A 21,672-nucleotide genomic window follows, 5' to 3' on the forward strand; every position below is an offset into this window, starting at 1 on the left:
AATGATGCTATTAATGATGATCTTGGGATTATGCTAGCTTTTGATGGTTGGAAAAATGTTTCTCGTCAAAATTTATTAGGGTCCGTTTTATTTACTTCAGAATGCAATATGATTATATGGAAAGTTGAGGATATCGGTGGAAAAAGATGTACTAGTGATATTATAATAGATGAAACGAAAAAATCATTTGATGAGCTTGAAAAAAAGAATATTAAAATTAATGGATTAATTACGGACTCTGCTTCAGAAAATGTTGCTGCAAGGTAATCAATAATAATTATTTTTAATTTTAGGTTTATAAAATTATTTAAAATTATTTATTAATTTTATTGATTTAGAAAACGATTGCGCCTCCAATACCGGGACAAGATATTTTTGCCGTGCTTTGCGCACCAGATGAATTTGTGTATTGGAGATATATTTAAAGAGTCATCAAGTCTGAGTGATGCTGCTGAAGGGGCTATTAGTTTAATTACTTTTTTCAGTCGGTCAAAAGTATGGCTTGGACGACTTCAAAATGAGCAAGCAGCTATTTACAAAGTTCATATTGCATTAGTAACCTCAGCTACTACTCGATGGAACTCATACTATTACTGTTTTGCTAGTTTATTAAAAACAAAAGGGGCTTTACGTGTATGTATTATGCAATAAAAATTTTGGGTTGATCTTTGTTTTTACTTTTTAATTAAACAATTTTATTTTTTTTAGAATCTTGCAACGAAAATAGATGAAAAAATTATTTCTGATGGCTATGATTTTCCCGAAAAACATTTACAATGCATTTTAGATAATAATTGGTAGATTTCTATTAAAAAAATTGAAACCTTTTTAATTTCATATTGTGCAACACTTAATAAACTTCAACGACAAAATTCACGATTGCACGAAGTTCTTCACGGATTTGGTAATGTAGTTATGACACTTAAAACATTTGAAGATCAAGAATTAGCCACTACTCTTCTTTCAAAAATTGAGCGACGATGGAGAGATTGGGAACAGCCTTTCTTGTTACTATCATTTTTGCTACATCCATTTTATCGTGATACAAAATTTAATCCTGCATTAAATTTATCATTTCCTCACCTAGCAAAATGGGTTTTATATTATTATTGTGCATGGTTTAAGGAGGAACCAACAGTTTTACTAGCTGAACTTGAAGAATATAGATCAAAAAAATATCCTTATACTGATTCTATTTCTAAGCAATTTAAAAATAATATTTTAGATTATTGGAATTTTACAAAAGGTTACTCAAAAGAATTGTATAGGGTTGCTCAACGAATTTTTTCAATTACTGTATCAACAGCTTCATTGGAACGATTGTTTTCAACAATGGGATGGTATCACTCAAAACGGAGGAATCGATTAAAGGTACAACATATTAGCATATTTATTTATATAATTTAACTACAAAGTTTTTTGCAATGTTTTTTTTGGTATTTTAGGCGGAAAAAGTGTTAAGTTTAGCCCAGATTCGTGCAAGTATGCAAAGACAACAACAGCTTTACGAGTTAGATTATCATGCAAAACAATATCAAACAACTATAACAAGAACTTCAGATAATATAGAATTTGCAAGATTAGAAAATGATGATGAAATTTTCATTCTATAATAATGAAGGTTCTGATACTGATAGTGAAACAAATGAATATGATAATGAAAGTATAAATAATATTTATACACAACCATTAGCATCTGCTAACGAATGGAGAAAAACAGTAATGGATTGGATAGAAATGATTGAAAATGAATTACAGGACCAAGATAATGAATTAGCAAGCATTACTGATACATATGATATTTCTATTGAAAATATTGAGCAGATACAACATCCTGCTATTGATCCGCAAGCAAAATGGGAATTAAAAAATATTTTTATAGAAAATTTAGAGTTACCAGGTTACTTAGAAGATTTTATTATTGGTAAAGCTTAATAAATAAATTTAATAAATTTGCAAATTTCGAACTTTAATAAATCATGTAAAATTTATGATGTCATTTGCTAAAATTATTTTTATTGGTTAATAATTTCAGTTGGAATTGGACTGAGTCCAATTGACCAATTGTTTATTTGGACTAATTGGTGCAAGTCCAATAAGTCCAATGTCCAATTGGTCCAATTGTCCAATAAGTCCAATTGCCAACACTGGTTCTGACAACAGCAACTATAATACTAACACTTCTCGTCCCAATATTTCTCGCAGTAACAATCGGACTAACAATAATACTAATACTAATAATCACAGGAACAATGGTTATTCTTCCAGTTCTACTCAACCTCCACATAACCCTCATTCTGCCAATTCTACACCACCTACTTCTCCATCTGACAGTCCTGCCCATACACTTCCTCAACATATTATTGATGATTTAAAGGCGCAGATCAAAGAGATCGCTAACACCCTACATACTCTAGAGGAAACTGTCTCTTAAATGAATGATACTATCACGTCCCATGAGTATAGGATATCTGAGCTTGAATCACAGATGAACTATGACAACCCTGGTGACTCTGATTTGTATCCGCCTCGTGATGACCATGAAAATCGAAATCATTCTTATGATTATGGATGGGATGATGCCCCATCCCAAGACACGAATGCTGGATTCAATCTTCCCCCCATACTACTCCTTCTCTTATGGACACTTCTCCTGATGCCTTCTTCTCAGCTCTGGATCCTAACTCCGTCTTATCACGCAGACATGTCCCATTACCTAACTTCCGCCCTGCTATCAATTCCTCTGATGCTACTACTTTCCGTCTACAATCGGAAATTTCTAATATCACTAATGTACAAAAGAATCTTTCTACCCAACTTAGTTCGATTATGGAAAAATTGGACTCCTTCTCTCCCTCAAAACCCTCCCCTTCCAATGATTGAACATCAATTTATATCGGATGCTTTACAGGGATCTCACCCCCCTGATAGTGCGCTACTTAATAATAATAGTCCCAATTACTGTCCTTCCTTTTCCCCTCTTATTAATTTTGGACAAATCAATGTTAATGGTTTGTGCTCCCCTGTTCGTCAGTTGCATTTGTTAAATTATTTTTTCCATTCTTCTTTTGGCGTTTTATCTTTAAATGATACTCGTCTTATTTCTTCTAGTGCTAAATTTATTTATCAAACTGAACATTTCCAACATAATTTTAAGTCCTATTGGGCTCCTTCTCCTTCTAATTCACGACCTCATGATGGTGTTGGTCTTTTACTTCGCCATCCTTTACATAAACATGTTCAGAAGATTGATCCTTGGAAAGGTCGTCTTTTAAAATTAGATCTTTTTTTTCACCAAACAAAAATTTCTATTATTTCTGTCTATATTCCTCCTTATCACTCTATTCATTATAAAGAACGTGATGCTATTTTTGCACGACTTAATTTATGGCTTGATAATGCCCGTTCTAATAATTATCATGTAATCATCCTTGGTGATTTTAATGCAGATGAAATTTCACATTCACATCTTCCTCGACATCATTTGAAAATTTTGCGATCACTTTCTTCTCGATATTTTACGGATCATCAATCCCATACCTCTTTAATTTCAGGTCCAAGTCCTACCTTCTATTATCAGAATGGTTCTTCAAGACTTGATTATATTTGGTCGTCCCCTGGATTTCCTGCTCCTGGTCTTTTCTCTCATGTTGAAACTTGCCCTAAGTTGAATGATAATCAATTCACTGATCACCATGTACTTATAACGGCCTTTGATTTTAGCTCTTGTTTCGCTACTCTAGCTAAAGCTAGATTAAAACAAAAAAGCGAACAACGCACCATTTTTCTCTACAAAAATATTAAAGAGGATTCTTGGGTGACATTTTCCAATGAAGTAAACTCACGTCTTGAGTTGTATTTGGCCACACATTATCCCTCATTATCTTCACTTTCAGTTCTTTCTCTGGATAAACTTTGGCACGCTCTTAAACGCTCTATCCTTGGTGGTGCCATTGACTCTCTACCGTTTCAACATGTATCCAATACTCACCATCATAAATATCCTCCCGAGCTTACCATGCTTATTGCTATCAACAAGTTCTTGGATAGATTATTGTTTAAATTGACCATGTCTAGGCCTAGTCATCCTGCTCAAATTTCACAAATGATTAATTCTTTGCCTACGCAATTAACTCTTCTCAAATCTCTTTTAAAAGATTATACTATACCTATTTATAATATAACACCACTTCCTGCTTTCATCAAATTTTTGTGTTCACAAAAAGCTTTGGTCTCAGCTTACCTTTCCACACAATTTCATCAATATCGTGTGGATTCCATAGAATACTATACTGCTCTCAGAGATGACCATTTCTCTACGTCTCTGGGCTCCTTTATTTCTTCAGCCCTATCAGTGGAACATCGGTCTATCGTTCTTGATAGAGTCTTGGTTGTTATTGACTCCAAACCCACTTTACTTACTGATCCTTCAAATATCAAGCAAGCTGCTATTAAACACTTCCAATCGGTTGTTACTCCTCCTTTGGTCCAGTATTCTTCTACGGATTCATTTCCTCCACGTTGGCAAAGAGCCTATACTCCTCTTTCTGATATTGATTCATCATTATACAACTCGGTCATGTCTCCTATTCTGTAAGATGAATGGACGAACACTCTCCATTCTATGCCTAATAACAAAGCCTCTGGTCCTTCCAAGATCTCTTATGAGATGCTCAAACATTTAACTGGCGAAGCTTTTAATTTGTCTCTTATTTTAGCTAATGCCTGTCTTGATCAAGGCGATATTCCTGTTGATTGGCGTGAAGCGCTTGTTTATCCCATTCCAAAGCCTCATGAATTTGATGCCCAATTAAAAAATACGCGGCCTATCACTTTGCTGGAAACTGTACGGAAATGTGTGGTCAAGGTCGTTACAACTCGACTTTCAAAAATCCTAGCTGACAACCAAGTGCTTCAAGGTGGTAATTTCGCTGGATTACCAGGCGGTTTCACTGATATTCCTATAAAGATGCTTGATGCTATTATTCATCAACGACGCTTCGACAAAAGTGATGACCAAGAGTTATGGATTGTTTCTCAAGACATTTCTAAGGCCTTTGACTCAATTGATTTGAATATGCTTAAACTAGCTTTAATTCGCCTGCATATACCGTCTTTATTGATTAAATTTATCATTAACCTTTTTACAAGACGTAATAATAAAATTATTACCCACCATGGTGATACTTCTGGATATAGAGTTAGAATTGGTATTGACCAGGGTGAAATCATTTCTCCACTATTATGGGTTATTTACTTGGATCCTTTACTTACCACACTTAATCGAGAAGCTTGTGATCCCTTTATTTTGAAATCTTCTGCATTATTGGATTATTCTCCATTTGAATATGAACAACACAATCTTCCTGTTTCACATATTACATTTATGGATTACTCTACTTTGATTGCTTCATCCAAACGAGAAATCGAAGATCGCCTTTCCATTACTGCTGAATTTTATACTTTAAATAATACTCAAGCAAATTCAGCAAAATATATCCTTCTTTCTTCTGAACAATTTTCTCAAACTATTGTGTTTGATCTTTCCCCTTCTCCTTTAATTGCATCTCATACCCTTATTTTAAAGGCGTTAACCTTATCTATATCCTTTCATTTTTTAGGTGTTTGGTTTAATCTTTTGGCTTCTTCTCGTTTTGTTCACAACCAAACTGTTTCCATGGTCAAAGATATGGCTGCTTTACTTAGTCCTAAAAAACTTTTGGCACAACATGTGGCTTACCTTTATAATATTGTTTTACTTCCGAGGCTAGAATTTCGCTTACAATCCACATTATTTGCTGAATCCACCATTAATCGTATGGTTTCTCCAATGCTTTCTCTTATTCGACAAAAGGCTGGTTTGGCCTCAGTCACTCCTCTTTCCGCGCTTTTCACATTATTGCCGTTCTCTATTCAACAAGCATTTGGTCGATTTCTATCATCTCATGTGGCTTCATGGCAAAGAATTTTTTCTTACCCTTCATATAAGCTCTTTGCCAATTATATGATTACTTATCTCCAAGGTTTTTTGGACTGTGATGCCTGTCCTTCTATTATTGACCTGGAACCATAGTCCCATACCTTTTCCTTGCGAACACATTCTTTATTTAATTCTTTATTGTTCTCTTCTCGATTAAATATCACATGGTCTTTATTGTTCCGACCTCCGAGGAAAGATTTACGCCCGGCGATTCCACTCCGGTCTATTTTACCGAAACATTTATTTACTTCCATGAAAAATGTTCAGAAAAATTTCTGCACTCGTTATCTTGCTCAATTGACTACACCGTGTGGCTCTCGACTTCTCTCATGGAAGGATTTACGCTTCCTTAAACGAGTATCGAACAAAGGATCTGTGCCTGCTTGGTTTACTTATTTATTTAATCTTATTGTTATTCCTACTTCTCCTTCTTTTTTTGTTTTATCGCAATTTAGAATTCCTATTTCTCATACTGTAGCTTCTATTTCTTTTATAGATATTAGTCGAAATTATTGGTTTAACCCTCAATGGGCTATTTCTTTTAATCGTATTACTAACTCTTTCCTTATTGGCCGTGTGATTACTACCTATCCTGCTCCACGTAATGAAGCTCTTATTTCACACTGGATTGCGTCATCTGTTGATGATTTGCTTTCTGAATTTACTGCATGCTAAGGTTGTGCCTCTGCTATTCCACGATCCTCTACTTCTAAGACTTTACTTAAACGATGTCCCTCTGAAGGATGCTTTTCTTATGTTCCGTTATCAAGTTTGATCCATTATCCTACGAAACCTCGTACTTACATATATGCGAATACTCGCTCGGTTTCACTTTCTGCCTTGTTAGGCTATGCCAAATCTCTTTTATTATTTCATCTTTTTGCTCCGATTCGACTACCCCTTACGAATTACCAAGTGTCTAGGATTTCTGATATTCAACTTTCTTCCTCAGTGTCTACACTGTATATTGATGGTTCCTTCCTTCCTCCTTCTAGTCATTCGATATCTTCGATGGCTTATGCATGGACTGCTATAGATCCTGATGGATTTATTTTGGAATCCTGTTATAATAACATTTCTTCCATTTTTCCTTCTGCTTTACGTTCAGAAATTTTTGCTTTATTGCACGGTTTGGACTCCCTCCCTCGGAATTCAAAGATTACTGTCGCCACTGATTGTGCCCAATTACTTTCTTTATGGTCTTTATATGTGGATGCTCCTTTTATTCCCAGAATGCTTAATGAATCCAACCACCTCTTGTGGTCCTCCATACGCACTATTATGTTGCAAAAGAATCTGGATGTTTCCTTGATCAAGGTTCCTGCTCACGCTGATGATCCTTTGAATAATTATGTGGATGCATTAGCCAAAGCCGCTTATAACGACTCATATCTTTCTTCTCGTCCATCATCGGAATTGCTGGCTCCTTGCATTTTACAATTTAATTTTTTACCTGTGAATATGAATATCCGGAAATTTATTAGAGATATTTTTGACGCTAAAAGTCTTTTAACTCTGGCAGTATTACCAAGATTTAATTCCTACTCTTCAGCTTATGATATCGATTGGGCATGCACCAAATTTTGTCTCAATAACAATAAGCTATTCGTCTCTCATCGGAATGGTCGTTCTGAGTTTTGTGGTTTCTGTATCAAATTATTATTGGATATGCTTCCGACACTTACAACTCTTCAGAGACGAAAACCTCATCTTTATAATCCGAATTGGCTTTGTCCTCAATGTAACTCTTTTCCTGAGACTTTAGACCATTTGTGGACTTGTCCTTATATCTTACCGGAATTTAGCCCTTTAAATACTTTTAAAACATTGCTAATGACTCTTCGGACTAATTATCTTGATAAATTTCTTTCCGCGACATCTTTAATACCTTTACCGGACTCTTTTGCTGCTGAATTTACAGCTTTTAACTGTTGGGATTGTGACCCTCTTTCAATTTCCTACCTGCGCTCGCATTTCGATACTTATACCGATATCCCTTACAGAATTTCTTGGAAATTATTTTTCTTCACTTACTATATGGTCTATTTTAGATACACCTTTGCACGACTTTCATTTTGACCTTTATGTCCAAATCTGGTTGTGCCGTTCCATTTTCTTTCATCATTGGTAATCAGCTCAAGGCATTACAAAAAAAATGAAATCGTCAACTTTTGGGCCTTCTTCTACTTTTTGTCCTTCCTCTAACATTCCTCTTGACTCTTCGACACCTTCCTTGGCGACAGCTTCCTTGGATTCCTGGGTTTCTTGGGTTTCCTCTTATATAATCCGTAGGGGATCTTGAATTTCGCATTTGGATTTTTGGCGCCGCTTAACAGTTCAGCTTCTACTTAGGATTTCTTTTTGGTAACGGATTAGATCTTAGGACATGCTGGATAGTTGATTCACACTGGCCTTCAGGTAAAGATGGGGTATGCGTTTCTGTAATAGTTTAGTTTTTCTTCACTTAATTTTATTTTGTTTAGATTTCTTTACTTGTATGAATCGTGAAGCTAGTTCTTTTTATTTTTTGTTTAATTTTCTATATTTTGTAATATTGTTCAATTTGTTCATTGTACTTTTCGTTTAAAATTCATAATAAAAGATAAAGTCATAAGACTGTTTGCTCATAATCACCAAATATGGACTGTCCCAAATGTGTGACTATAAAGAGAGTTGACTGTATATATAGATAAATTACACCTAAAAAAGGAAATGTTACATTAAGTTGTTATGATTTTTTTTTTAAATCAATTAACCAATAGGATCACTGGTAAAATTACTAGTAAATTTGAAATTTTTCCTGAAAACCTTTATTAGGAGTAAGTGAGGTCCTTCTGCATCACATAGCTGTAAATAAGATGTAGTATTTGGTGGCAAAAAATGAACTACTATATTTGTTAAATTAACATTTTCATTTATAATGTGTATGGAAGCATTGTCAACAAGTAAAAGAATATTGTAATTTTGTAATCTAATTTGCCTATCCAATTTTTTAAAATAATCATTCCAAATACTAACTTGCATTTATACAGTTGAATTAGGATCCCGAATAATACTAATATAACTCACAAATGATCAGCATGCATTTACTATTAACACTACGCAACTTTTTTTTCATAGTAACGCTACGCAAATTCAAATCTTAATTCAAAAAAATTTTTGTTACTAATATAATGCATTTCACATTTTTTCTATTAAAATATTAATAAGATCATGCAAACCTCTCCATTTTATGTTAAAATAGTGTGTTTCGCACTTTTTTCTATTAAAATATTAATAAAATCATGCAAACCTCTCCATTTTATGTTAAAATAGTGTGTTTCGCACTTTTTTCTATTAAAATATTAATAAAATGGTGTGTTTCACACTTTTTTCTATTAAAGTATTAATAAAATAGTGCAAAACTCACCATTTATTTGTAAAAATAGTGCGTTTTACACTTTTGTCTATTAAAGTATTAATAAAATGGTGCAAAACTCACCATTTATTTATTAAAATTGTGTGTTTTGCACTTTTTTCTATTAAAATATTAATGAAATGATGCGAAATTCACCATTTTTTGTTAAAGTAGTGCATTTCACATTTTTTTCTATTAAAAAATATTAAAATAATGTGAAATGCATTACTTTTTATTACTTTATATAATTAATTACTTATTGCAAATTTCAGAAATATATTATGGATCCATCCTTAATGGTGTTGTGCAACTTAATTTTTATTTATTAATATCAATATTATACAATTGATTAACATATAATGGGTGTTACGATAACATGTAGTGTATGAATATCTATGTATGTAGGGTATGCAAAATTTCACACGCGTTCTATACAGATCTACATTGTTTATTACCAAATAAGGAAAGGCCTAGACTGTTCTATTCTGTACAATATATGGTCACGTAATACTTTTATATGTGATGTTTAACCATACCCTACATACATAGCCAACCATACACTACATGTTTACTATACTCTCACATATAATGCAATTTATAAACTTTACGCAAACATGATATGTGAGTTATCCCAAAATTGACCGATCTACGCAAACTCAATTTATGGGTTTAAAAAGTAATTTTATATAAACTCTACGCAAACCCGTTTGTGAGTTATATCAGTATTATTCAAGGTCCTGTTGAATTCCAGTAATAGTTTACTGATAATTCTTTTTTTTTCTTATTTAATACTTGCAGATTTTGGTATTTATGGATAAATAATGATTTTAATTTTTCAGTACCAGTAGCATTGCATGTAAGAAGTAGAGTAATTCATTTTTTAGATTTTTTTTTTCCTAAAAGAGATATATATATATATAAACCCTTATGCTAATGTTTTTGATGGTTAGATTCCAATACAATCTTAAAATAAACAAATCTTAAAATATAAAAAATAGGAGCTTTATTGGGAAAAATAATTTTACCTGTTTCATTACAGTTAAAAACATTATTTAAGTCATAATATTTAATAATTTCGTATAAAATATCTCTTTTTTCATCTAAGGTTTCTAATAGCGCACTTTTAGCTTTATTCTACTGACTTAATATATTCTTTTAAATTATGCTGTCTTTTATATTAATTCATCTATTAGAAAATAAAAATTTATTGATTTCAAATTACTGTGCAAAATATTTAGCCTTTTCATGTAGTGTTGTGATTCAGATGAATCTGTGATTTATCAATTTAATTCAAAATGATTTAAATATTCGTAATAAATCTATGAATTCATTTGTTACCTATTCAAATATTTGCTGAATGCATCTGGATATACGGATAAATATTTTTCTAACATATTTTTTTCATAATTTTGGCCAGAATATTAAAATTACCATATTTAGTCTTTATATAACTATTGCTTTCTTTTTTTGGTAATACCCTTTCCACAAAAATTTTGATTTCTATTTTTAAGCATTATTAAACATGGAATATTATGTAATAATAATCACTAAAAAAAAAATTTTTACCATTGATTACTTAATTCTAGCTGGAATTATGATTGATAGTTTATACGAATTATCTGAATGATTTGTTTTTCCTATCCAGATCTATTCGTAATCTGATTGAAACCAGATAACTCAAATGAATTTTGAATTGGATAAATCTGCAAATTGACAGATTGACAGATCAACAGATCGCAATTAAGGTTGCTTGCTGAAACCTAGGGGTTTAGGCAAGATGGCGTTTTGCCGAAAAGCGAAATTCTGCTGAAACTATATTAAAGTTATATTAAAAAACTGGCGAAACTTTAGAGAAAGGCGAAACTGCTGAAACTTATTATAAATGCCAAAACTGCCGAAACTCTGCTGAAACTATAATAAATCTATAGTAAAATTTTGACGAAACTAATCGTAGGATTTTGAGGAGGTTTAGACAAGCAACCTTAATCGCAATACTATTTTCATGTAAAATATCAGTGTTGATATTAAGTTCTACAGTAAATGCATTTATTACCCATAATGAAAGGGTTTCTTTTATTTGAAAAAAATAAACAGACTTCTCCTTCTGTTTATTTGCGTCTTCAAAGTCTGGATTTACAAGTAACTACTTTTCTTTTTTTTTAAAAAAAATATCTGAAATTGTATTTTACTTAACTATAAAATAGCAAGTTCCTTTTGAGTAGAGTGTAATATTTTCTGAGAATTTAAACAGAGTTAATGCTTTTGTGTATACAACTCTTTTATTTGATTGGAAGGTATCTTGAACAGATTTTCCTTTTCTTTGTTGTTAAAACATTATTATTAGTTAAAACATGACATGTTAAAACAAATAAAGCTAGTATATATGCTGGTGTAACTTGAAATATCAGTATATAGTACTATATATTATTTATTAAGGAACAAAGAAATTACATCAGTATATATTACATCATGAAACAATATGTAATATTGGTATAATAAAAACAAAGGAAATTTATCAGTATATATCAATTATCAGTATATAAACTATTAGTATATCGAGGTTAGACCATATAATAGAATTTTTTTATTACATAGAAAAGGGTAGGTATTTATTTATATGTTAAAGATCTATATCTTTTATTTTAAAAATATTAAATTAAACAGATTTGTTTTGATTGATAAACATGTAATTTATTATTTTGTGAATCACTATAGAATAGGATAAATTAATGAATGTAATTTATATATAATAATTAAATAAAAAATATACATTTAAATAAATAAATAAATAATAGTATAAATAATAAGAAAAAATCAGTAGCAAATATACATTTAATATCATAAACAGTTTGATAAGGATTAAAAGAAATATCAGATTGCTAAAATTCTTTGTAATATTCACATTAAACTTACCCAATACTGCTTGACATTTATTCCAGTATTACCGTTACTTTTCTGCCCTTATGTGACTTTTTGGCTGGCATTACAAAATTAAAAAATTAATCATATAATAAATAAGTATGTGAAAAATAATTTTTCACACCTTGAAAAAAATCTGTTTTAGAATAATACTATGTGATAAATATTTTTACTATGATCACGTAGAGCAGAAAAGTGATGGGTAATAAGATCTGCTTAATCATAACTTATATCTAATCTGCGATTTTCTCTAGCTTCACCATTAAAAAAGCTTGGGTACATAACCATGAAATATTCGTTACATTATCACACCTCTGGTCGAGTTTTACTGTTTATATATATCTGAGGAATTTAGTTTTTTTCAAGTAAGTAAAAAATTATTCGTCATGCCATTATTCGTCACTGTTTATTTTCACATGTTAGTGCATAACACCATAATGTGGGCCAAACCTGAGTTTTTTTGATGGTGTAGCTGGAGGAGTTCTAATCTGTGCCAAAAACTGGTTAAAATATATAATAGGGCTATCAGGTATTTAATAGTTATTCAGCACGAAGTGCTGAATAACTGTTATATTGGGTAAATCAAGTTTGATTGGTTGATTCGGGCTTTGCAGAAGCCCAAGATTAACTGATCAAATTATATAACAAGCTACCTATAGGTAGCATTAGTTATTTGGCTTGAAGTACCAAATAAGTAATTTATCCGATATCTCGTGATTTGAATATTGCCTGATACACGAATTTTTGCCTGATATGTACACGATTTATTATAACCATTTTTAATTATAAAAAATCACGTGATACCAGATAAATGAAATTTACCTGGTAGCCCTAGTGAATTGGATGCATAAAATTTGCATTAATTTAATGGGATTACTACTCTTATTTTTTAAATTATTCCTTAATTGTTTTTCTCTTTACATAGAAATTCAGTAGATTTTCTTTGAACTACTTTTTTAATGAATTGCTTACTAACATTTCATTTTGCTTTTTTTAGTCAGGTATAGATGCATCATGCATGGAATTTAGTTTCAATCTTTGAGAAAGACCTTCATCATTGGATTATTTCTTTTTTGAACGTGTTGGTTTTCAGATTTTGGTAAGTATTTTCTTTAACTTTAGTTATATTAACTAAGCATAGCGAACATCTCTATTTTATCACAAATTTGCCGATCATTTGCTGATCATTTATTTGATCTTATCACATAATACATATGTCGTGACAGATCAATTTTACACAATAATAAATGTTTAAAATTTACAAATAACTTCACAGAATTTTAATTTTATTAAAAATTTATATAAAACATAAAAATTAATACAAATACTAATAATTATATTAATAATTTAACCCATGTTTAGTATAATATTTCAAACAGATTATCTATATTACTTACTATTATTTCTAAATTATTTTCAATATTCTCATCATTATTATCTTCACTTAAACTATTATCATCTTCATCTTCAACTAAAAGTTTTTCATTATCTTTAATGATGTAAATAATCTTTTTTATTAGAAATATATTAATAACAAATAATTGGCTAATTTCTCTATAAGCAAAAAACCTGCATTATGGGTTGAAACCTTGCATTATTTTTTTTACAGATTATATATAATAAAAGGAATGTTCATGCAAAATTTCAAGTTTCGGCTTTGCGTATTCGGCTTTGGCCTTCAATTTTTATCCCGAAACTTCAAATTATCACATATTAATAATTTTGCATATAAAAATTAAAAATTATATAAATTATTTAATTTAAAGTTATACAACAATAAAAGGTGGCATATTTTATTTTTTTCCTATTTAGGCATTTACTTTGCCTTGCACTTTTTCATAATTTAATCATTTTTTAATAAAATGAAACTTGTGATCGGCAAATGATCGTCAAAGCATGTTCGCTATGCTTATTAACTAACAGTTACTAATGCTTCATTCTTTAATAGCATCTACATCAAAAAAGACAAAGAATGGTGAAGAGAGGAGTATTTAAATGAGGATAGAGGAAATGTATTTTATAATTAAAGTTAAAGATGTATTTTTACAATTAAATTTACAATATATTTTACAGTTAATAAGTTAATATTACAATTGATATTATATAACTATTGTACGATGTCCCTACAAGACCAATAACGAGTATCTTAACATGGTTTGTATACAATGTACTGTAATATTAATTTTACGATACATTTAAAAAATTTTAAGTTGTTAGCAAAGTATATGGACTTTTTTCACTTACCCGACAGCTTAATATCAAAACCTGGTAACGTTATATAAATATATGTTTATTTGTTAGCAAAGCATATTTTGTTTTTTTGCCAGCAGGTCAATGTATATACTGTAGATGTTATTATAAAATAATACATTTCCCGCGTCTCCTACGTTTTTTCTGAATACGCGAAAATGCAAGTGCAGCACGGGTAGCTTGCTCAAACACTTCATTAATACCCTCATAAGCCTTTGATGAGCACTCCAAATATTTAACCGCATTTATCTGATTTGCAACTCTAAGCCCCTCTTCATAAGTTACCAGAGTTTGATGAATTTTTTTCAATTCTTCAATAGCACTGATATCATGTCTCAGGTCTGCTTTGGTACCAATCAAAAGAACTGGTGGAAGTTCACTTTGTTGAAAATTTCCATTCAATTCATCCATCCATCCTTCCACACTATCCAAACTATCGGGATAATCAATAGCAAACAAAATCAGACATACGTGAGCATCTGTGTATGATAATTCTCTAAGACGAGCATAATTAACTTGGCCAGGTGTGTCCCGTAATGTTAGATCTACAAATTGTCCGTCAATTTCAACATCTACATAAAATGTCTGGAAGGCGAGGACATAATTTGTTGGAAAACGAAAACAATCATTTCTAAACGTGTCAATAAGAGCCGTTTTGCCAACCGCGCCATTACCAACAACTACAAGTTTTAGTATGTTGTTATGTGATGGTCTTGATGAGATAGAAATTTTTACGAAACTGGGGCTTTGTAAATTTTGGTTATTGATAACTTGATTACATGGAAATTCAGATGTTGTTGAAGTATCTGTTTTCAAAGTAGAAGTGTGTATCACTTCAATTGGAGGCTTTGTATACATTTGGGATGTTGGCTGCATCATTTTCGACATTTGGGAAGATTGAGTATTTATGAGAACTTTATCGTCAACATATTCAGCTGAAACGTCGATTCTGTCAGGAATTACAAGATCATACTGTACGGAATGATTTAATTCTGGTAATTCATATAAAATTGTAAATATTCAATTGATAATTGATAAATATAATCTTATGAGCAACGTATACCTATGTATGTATTGATATTTTGTTGAGTTGTTGGTTGGATAGGATTGGGAGATACAGTGTCAATAGTAGGTAAAGTAACTATACATCAAAAGACGATGATTTGTTGTGATTTCATTTTTGCATGGGCAATGTGGTAGTTAACTAACCTTCTATTTCCTGCATGGATTTTTTAATTACTCCTCCAAGAGATTGAAGAGATTGAAAAACAGTAACAATAGATGGCCGGATCTGTGGATTACTGTACCAGCATTTCTGATAAAGTGAAATATATTCCTGTGGTGTCCCAGCAATCGGTGTTTCTCGTAACCCGTTAATTATAGATATTGCTAATGCAGCGTCATATGAAGAGTTTCTGAAAGGACGTTGGCCACTTGATATTTCCCATAACACCACCCCAAGACTATATATGTCAGATGCTTTCTCATGTCTATAGTTTGGATTTTCAAGACGTTTAGGTTCGATGTATGGTATCATTCCAAAAACACCGTTGACTAAATCTGTTCCAGTGTTAAGGCTTTTGGAAATACCAAAATCAGCAATTTTTGGCTCGCCATGATCTATTAAAATGTTTTTCGAATGCTGCAAAACAGAGCAACAAATTGAAATTGGAGAAGAATATAACGTTACTTTACTTATGTTTGTTATTGATATAAAATCATAAGAAATTATAGTATGAAACTTATGTGTCATTACAAGATCGCGGTGAACAATGTTTTCATCGTGAAGACAATGAAGACCGTCAGCAATTCCACAAGCAATTTTATACTTGTCATTCCATGAGAGCGTTAAGTGATTTCGTGCAAGATAATCTTTTAAATTTCCATCTTTGGCATATTGAAGGACAAGTAGGTGGTCTTTATTGGATGGATCTAATGTGAGAATGTGAATTTGTGAGCTATTATAATGAAAGGAATTTCTTCACATGAAAACTTGGAGAATAATGCTAATAGAACTATAATACTGTGAAATAGTGGAGGATAATGCTAATAGAACTATATGATACTGCGGCGAAGTCATAATTATAGTAGTAATAAAAAATACTTCTGATGAAACAGTAAATTACCTTGACTAACACCCAAGATTCGAATTATATTGTCATGATATTCCACATGCTTTTGAATTTGTAACTAAAATTCATAGAAAAATGAAGCATATAAAATATTATAAGTTTAGGTGTTCGAAATTTAATACATTAATTCTTACTTCATGAACAAAATTTCGACTAGCTGTGTCATGCTCAGAAACAAATAGCCTTTTTACAGCAACATTCTTCCTTAATTTAGGCCAATATGCAATGGAAATACTTCCAAAATTGCCAACATCAGCTTTAGTCAAACCTTCGAGCTCAATGTATGGAATAAAATTTATGAGTTTATTACGGAAGGCATCTTCTAGCAAAACTTTGCTGTTTTCTGCCATCGCAAGAAATATGAAGTTCATTTCGCAACTAACATTCCATCCACATCTTTTTTTGTGAAACGTTGCATCACGACAGTACAACACAAAATTGCACAATCGACAAACACAAAATTATTTCATCCAATCCGAAGTTTTTATTTCGATTTTATTTTCATTGTGGTCGCAAAAAAAATTGTCACTGCGCCAACGAGACATGACGATGATTATAAAGTGCTGGGTAAAGAAGGTGCGATTACAAGGATTTTTAATATACAGTAGGAATCGCCCTTTTAAAGCAAGAGTAATAAATATTAGCAGTGTTCGGAAATGACCTGGTCATTTGACCATTTTTCGGATTAGGAGTCATTTGGTCAAAATGACACCCAATCATTTGGCATTTGGCATTTGACATTTGACATATGGGCCGATTTGTTATGGCAAAGTGACGAGAGACCGACACAAGTTTTATTTATTTAATAAGAAAACATGAAACAGAGGAATCCTAAGAAAATGAAAAGACCCAAGACTAACAGCCAAAGACTGAAAGTTCCAGGTAAACTCCATATTAAGTGCTTGCTAACAAGGCCACTTCTACAAACCATAAAAATAAAACACCCGCTAACAAAAAGTAAAAACCATCCCAAAATACAGATAACGAAATAATTGAAAACTACAAAAAGTCAAAAAAAACAGAGAGATACAATATAAAATAACCAAAATTTAAAATAAGAACCCACAGTTAGTCACAAATTACATAATCCTATTAGAGGTAACGTCAGGTAAAAAACAAGTCACAAGATTCAAATCCGCCATCCTAGCATCCTATAACGCATAAAGCAATATTCTCTGGTTAAAAACTAATTCAGTTCTCAATAAAAATCACACTAATCATCAATCAGTCTTTTTGTTTTGTTTCTTTTTCTTCTTTTTTTTAACCAGTTCAGGTGAAGGGTTATCTCTTAAATCTTCATTCAAACATTCTTGCAGCACATAAGGCCTAGCAATCTTTGTATTGTACCACTGTAATTTAAACAACTGTTGAATGTAAGAAAAGTTGCATCGTTCCATAATTGCATTAAAATCAGCTTGTAAAGCCATAATAGTGAGATCTTCTGGTTAGTAATTATCTTATGTGCTGTTACAACATTCGAGCTATTATCTGACATAATAGCAACAAACTTTTTGGCTCCCACTTTAATGATAATTTTCTTAATAACATTAAATACAGTAAATGCTTTCCTGTATGGCAAATATTTAAAAGATTCTCAAGACTTAAAAGATATTCTTTCCTTAATCCAGTCACTAACATGAATGCTCAAAGGCTATTCCCATATGAATCGGTCCAACTATCCATTATTAATGAACATAAATACATATCAAAACTGTCAAAAATTTTTTCATTTTAATTTAAATTAAAAAATCTTACTAATAGTAAAATTATTGTCAGCACTTAATTCATTTATAATGCATATATTTACGCAAGATATTCCAGATTCTAATAAAGTATTACTCAAAACTTGCCTTGAGGAAGGATTATATCCTGATTATAAAGTTTTGATCAAATCGATAAACCAAGGATTTTCAATTATATTAAATGAAATTAGTACTCTGAAAAAAATCTGATCTATCAGATTCAGATTAGATCAGATGAATTTAATCTGCAGTTCAGATTCAGATTAAAAAAAATTTGATTTGAACAAATTAGATTAGCTTCAAATTAAATTAGATCAGATCAAATCAGATTCAGATTAGGCTTATTCAAAATCTAAATCTGATCAGATTGGATCTGACAGATTAAATTCAGATCTCAGATTCGATTTTACTAATAATTTCAACTGAATTCATAATACCAGTTAGAATTAGTCAAAACAAATATGTCAATCATTTTCTTTTTTAATAATAGCCATTTCACAAAATCGATTTTTATAAGAACAAATTTGGCATTTTATATAACCTAAATTTCCTTTTTAGGAAATTCAATAATTCTTATCAAAATTAAGTGCATAATTCTAGCTGAATTACATATTTAATTTTAGCATTTTGGCTGAAATTTCAGAATTTTGAATTTGACTGGAATTTGTAATTATAGCTTTAGAATTTATAATATATTTATTTAGATTCAGTTCAGATTCAGATTAATTTCAGATCAGATTGAATCTAAGTAAAATCTGGTCTAATTTGATTTGTTAGAAGCACTAAATAGAATATTATATATTACGAAAGCTTTTATTATTAAACAATTTATTTTATCACAATAACTTTTTATTTTTATAAAAAGATTGAATAGAAGTTTATTTATCATTTAGCTTTTATTTTTTAGTTGTTGATTTTAAGTCACTTTTATTATCTTCGTTATTCTCTGCTATTTTATTACCTACAATTTTTGTGAATTGTAATGACACTTTTTGCAGATATTTTCAGTAATGATTTGCTAAACGTAAAACTAAAGCTTTAAACATTGGTAAAAAAATGATTTATCCTACACATATCTTACACATATTGGGTACTTAAAATGTAGAAAATCATACACAAATAATACACATATCATATACATATCGGGTACTAATATATATATCATACATATATCAGGTACCTGATAGGTATACTTATATATATAAAGTGCCGATATGTGTATGATTTATGTGTATTATTTGTGCAATTTACGATTTTGACGTTTTAGTTTAGGCGATATATAAAGATATGTGTAGGATATGTGTAGAGGATAGACCATTTTTCTGCAGAGGTGGGAAATGGAATTACTGGATTAGTTGCAAAAGTTGGCAAGTAATCTGGGACTGAACTAAAAAAATTGGTTTATTTTAATTTGATCCAGTTTATGTTAAAAGAAAAATCTGGAAAGAGATCGAATTGAACCAGTTATTTTAGTCCAATCCAATCTGATCCTATAATAAAAAATATTGCAAAAATGTTTTTAATCATAATTACTTTAAAAAAACATTTTTGCAACATTTTTTTCATTAAATTAATTAAAAGACATTATAAAAACATTTTTTAATTATAATTACTTTGAAAAAATGTTGTGAAAATGTTTTTTAATTATAATTATTTTAAAAAAATATTTCATAGCATTTTTTTTTTAATTAATTAAAAAATGTTGCACAAACATTTTTTAATTAGTAAATATTCTTTAAAAAAACGTTTTATACCATTTTTTCATTAAGTTTTACTCGGTCCAGTTCAGTTCTAACCTGTTTAATTCAATCCAAGTTAAATTTATAATCCAAAACTGGACTGAACTGAACCAAATATTTCAGTTCAAGTTGAAGCATCAACCCAAATTGGACTAATCTGAATTTCAGTCATTGTCAGATTAAGACTGACCTGATTAGAACTTTACATAAAATATGAGGTTTTCTATCTTTCTAATAAAAGTTACAATAGCTACAGTCAATTCTTGATATAACGAAGTAGGTGTCTAGGCCAATCAGCCTTTCGTTATGAGAAAATTCGCTAATACTATAATAAATTATCTGGTATAGCAGAAAAATTTGGTATAATGCAGTAAAATATAGAAAAATCAAATACATTTGTAAAATATCAGATCACAGAAGCAAAGAAATTTTAAAGCATAAATCATCCATCTTTTGATAAATGAATTAAAATGGTAAAATTGCTTATTTGGGAAAAATTTCATGAAAGCAACATCAAATTATCTTTTATATTAAAATTTATCTTGCAAAAATCTTCGTTATACTAAAAAACAAATTCGTTTTAAAAGAAGTTCATTATAAAAAGGGTCATTTACATATGTAAAATCATAAAATTTTCTTCGTTCAACGTTATAATGCATTTTATTAGTAAAATTTGGTGTAATGAATTTTTTTTCATATGACTAAATACGTACCACACTAAAGATTCGTTATATCGTGAAATTCATTATATCAAAATTTGCTATAGAGAAGGCTGACTGTACTTGTCATACTAGCGTAATATCCTCTTATCCTTTGTATTCCTTTTATCATATATCCATTTTACACCTCTGTAAAATAACATCCTTTTTTTAGATTTTTTGAAGGTTTTGAACTTATCATTTTTTTTTGTTTATTTATTTCATAATATATTTTTTTGGACAATTTTATTCACTTATTTATTTCAACTCGCATAATATATTTTTTTGGACAATTTTGTCTACTATTTATCCCAACTCGCATAATATATCTTTTTGGATAATTTTGTTCTAGACAATTTTTTTCTATTTTTTTATTTTTAGAATTAAATTATTTGTTATATCTTATATGCTGTATACAATTATTTATCCCAACTTTTGTAATATATTTTTTTAAACAATTTTGTTTACTTTACATAATATTAAAAAGAATTATAAATCCCAAAATAAAACTTTTTAATTGTAATAAAAATTTGCAATTTGCATTTCATAATCTACTGCGTATAATTAATTTTACATTTTATAATTTAATCTAAATAATAAAAATAATAATCTATATTAAAACTAATAAAAATAATAATCTGTATTAGGATCATTCGATATATTCACTTCCTATGAAAAGTTTTTAAACTTAAAATATACTTAAAATAGGTATCAATTTTAATTTGCGATATACTTATAATATGCCTAAAATATGTCTAAAATACTCTTAAAATATACTTTTAATGTATTTGATTTTTACCCAAGTACTTAAATTA

The 21,672-nt window shown here is 30.2% G+C and overlaps 1 protein-coding gene across 1 annotated transcript; it reads right to left on the minus strand.

Annotated features, from left to right (window-relative positions):
- Window positions 1-14,419: 14,419 nt before the first annotated feature.
- Window positions 14,420-17,028, minus strand: OCT59_030125 (uncharacterized protein; the record flags this gene model as incomplete). The annotated part of the gene is made up of 7 exons (XM_066146453.1): window positions 14,420-14,466; window positions 14,541-14,561; window positions 14,666-15,538; window positions 15,610-15,687; window positions 15,756-16,478; window positions 16,673-16,736; window positions 16,813-17,028. 7 exons carry the CDS (start codon window positions 17,026-17,028, stop codon window positions 14,420-14,422), a joined length of 2,022 nt encoding a protein of 673 aa, XP_065995094.1.
- Between the last annotated feature and the right edge of the window lie 4,644 nt (window positions 17,029-21,672).

This window comes from Rhizophagus irregularis, chromosome 9 (genome assembly GCF_026210795.1).
Source record: "Rhizophagus irregularis chromosome 9, complete sequence".
NCBI classification, from domain to species: domain Eukaryota; kingdom Fungi; phylum Glomeromycota; class Glomeromycetes; order Glomerales; family Glomeraceae; genus Rhizophagus; species Rhizophagus irregularis.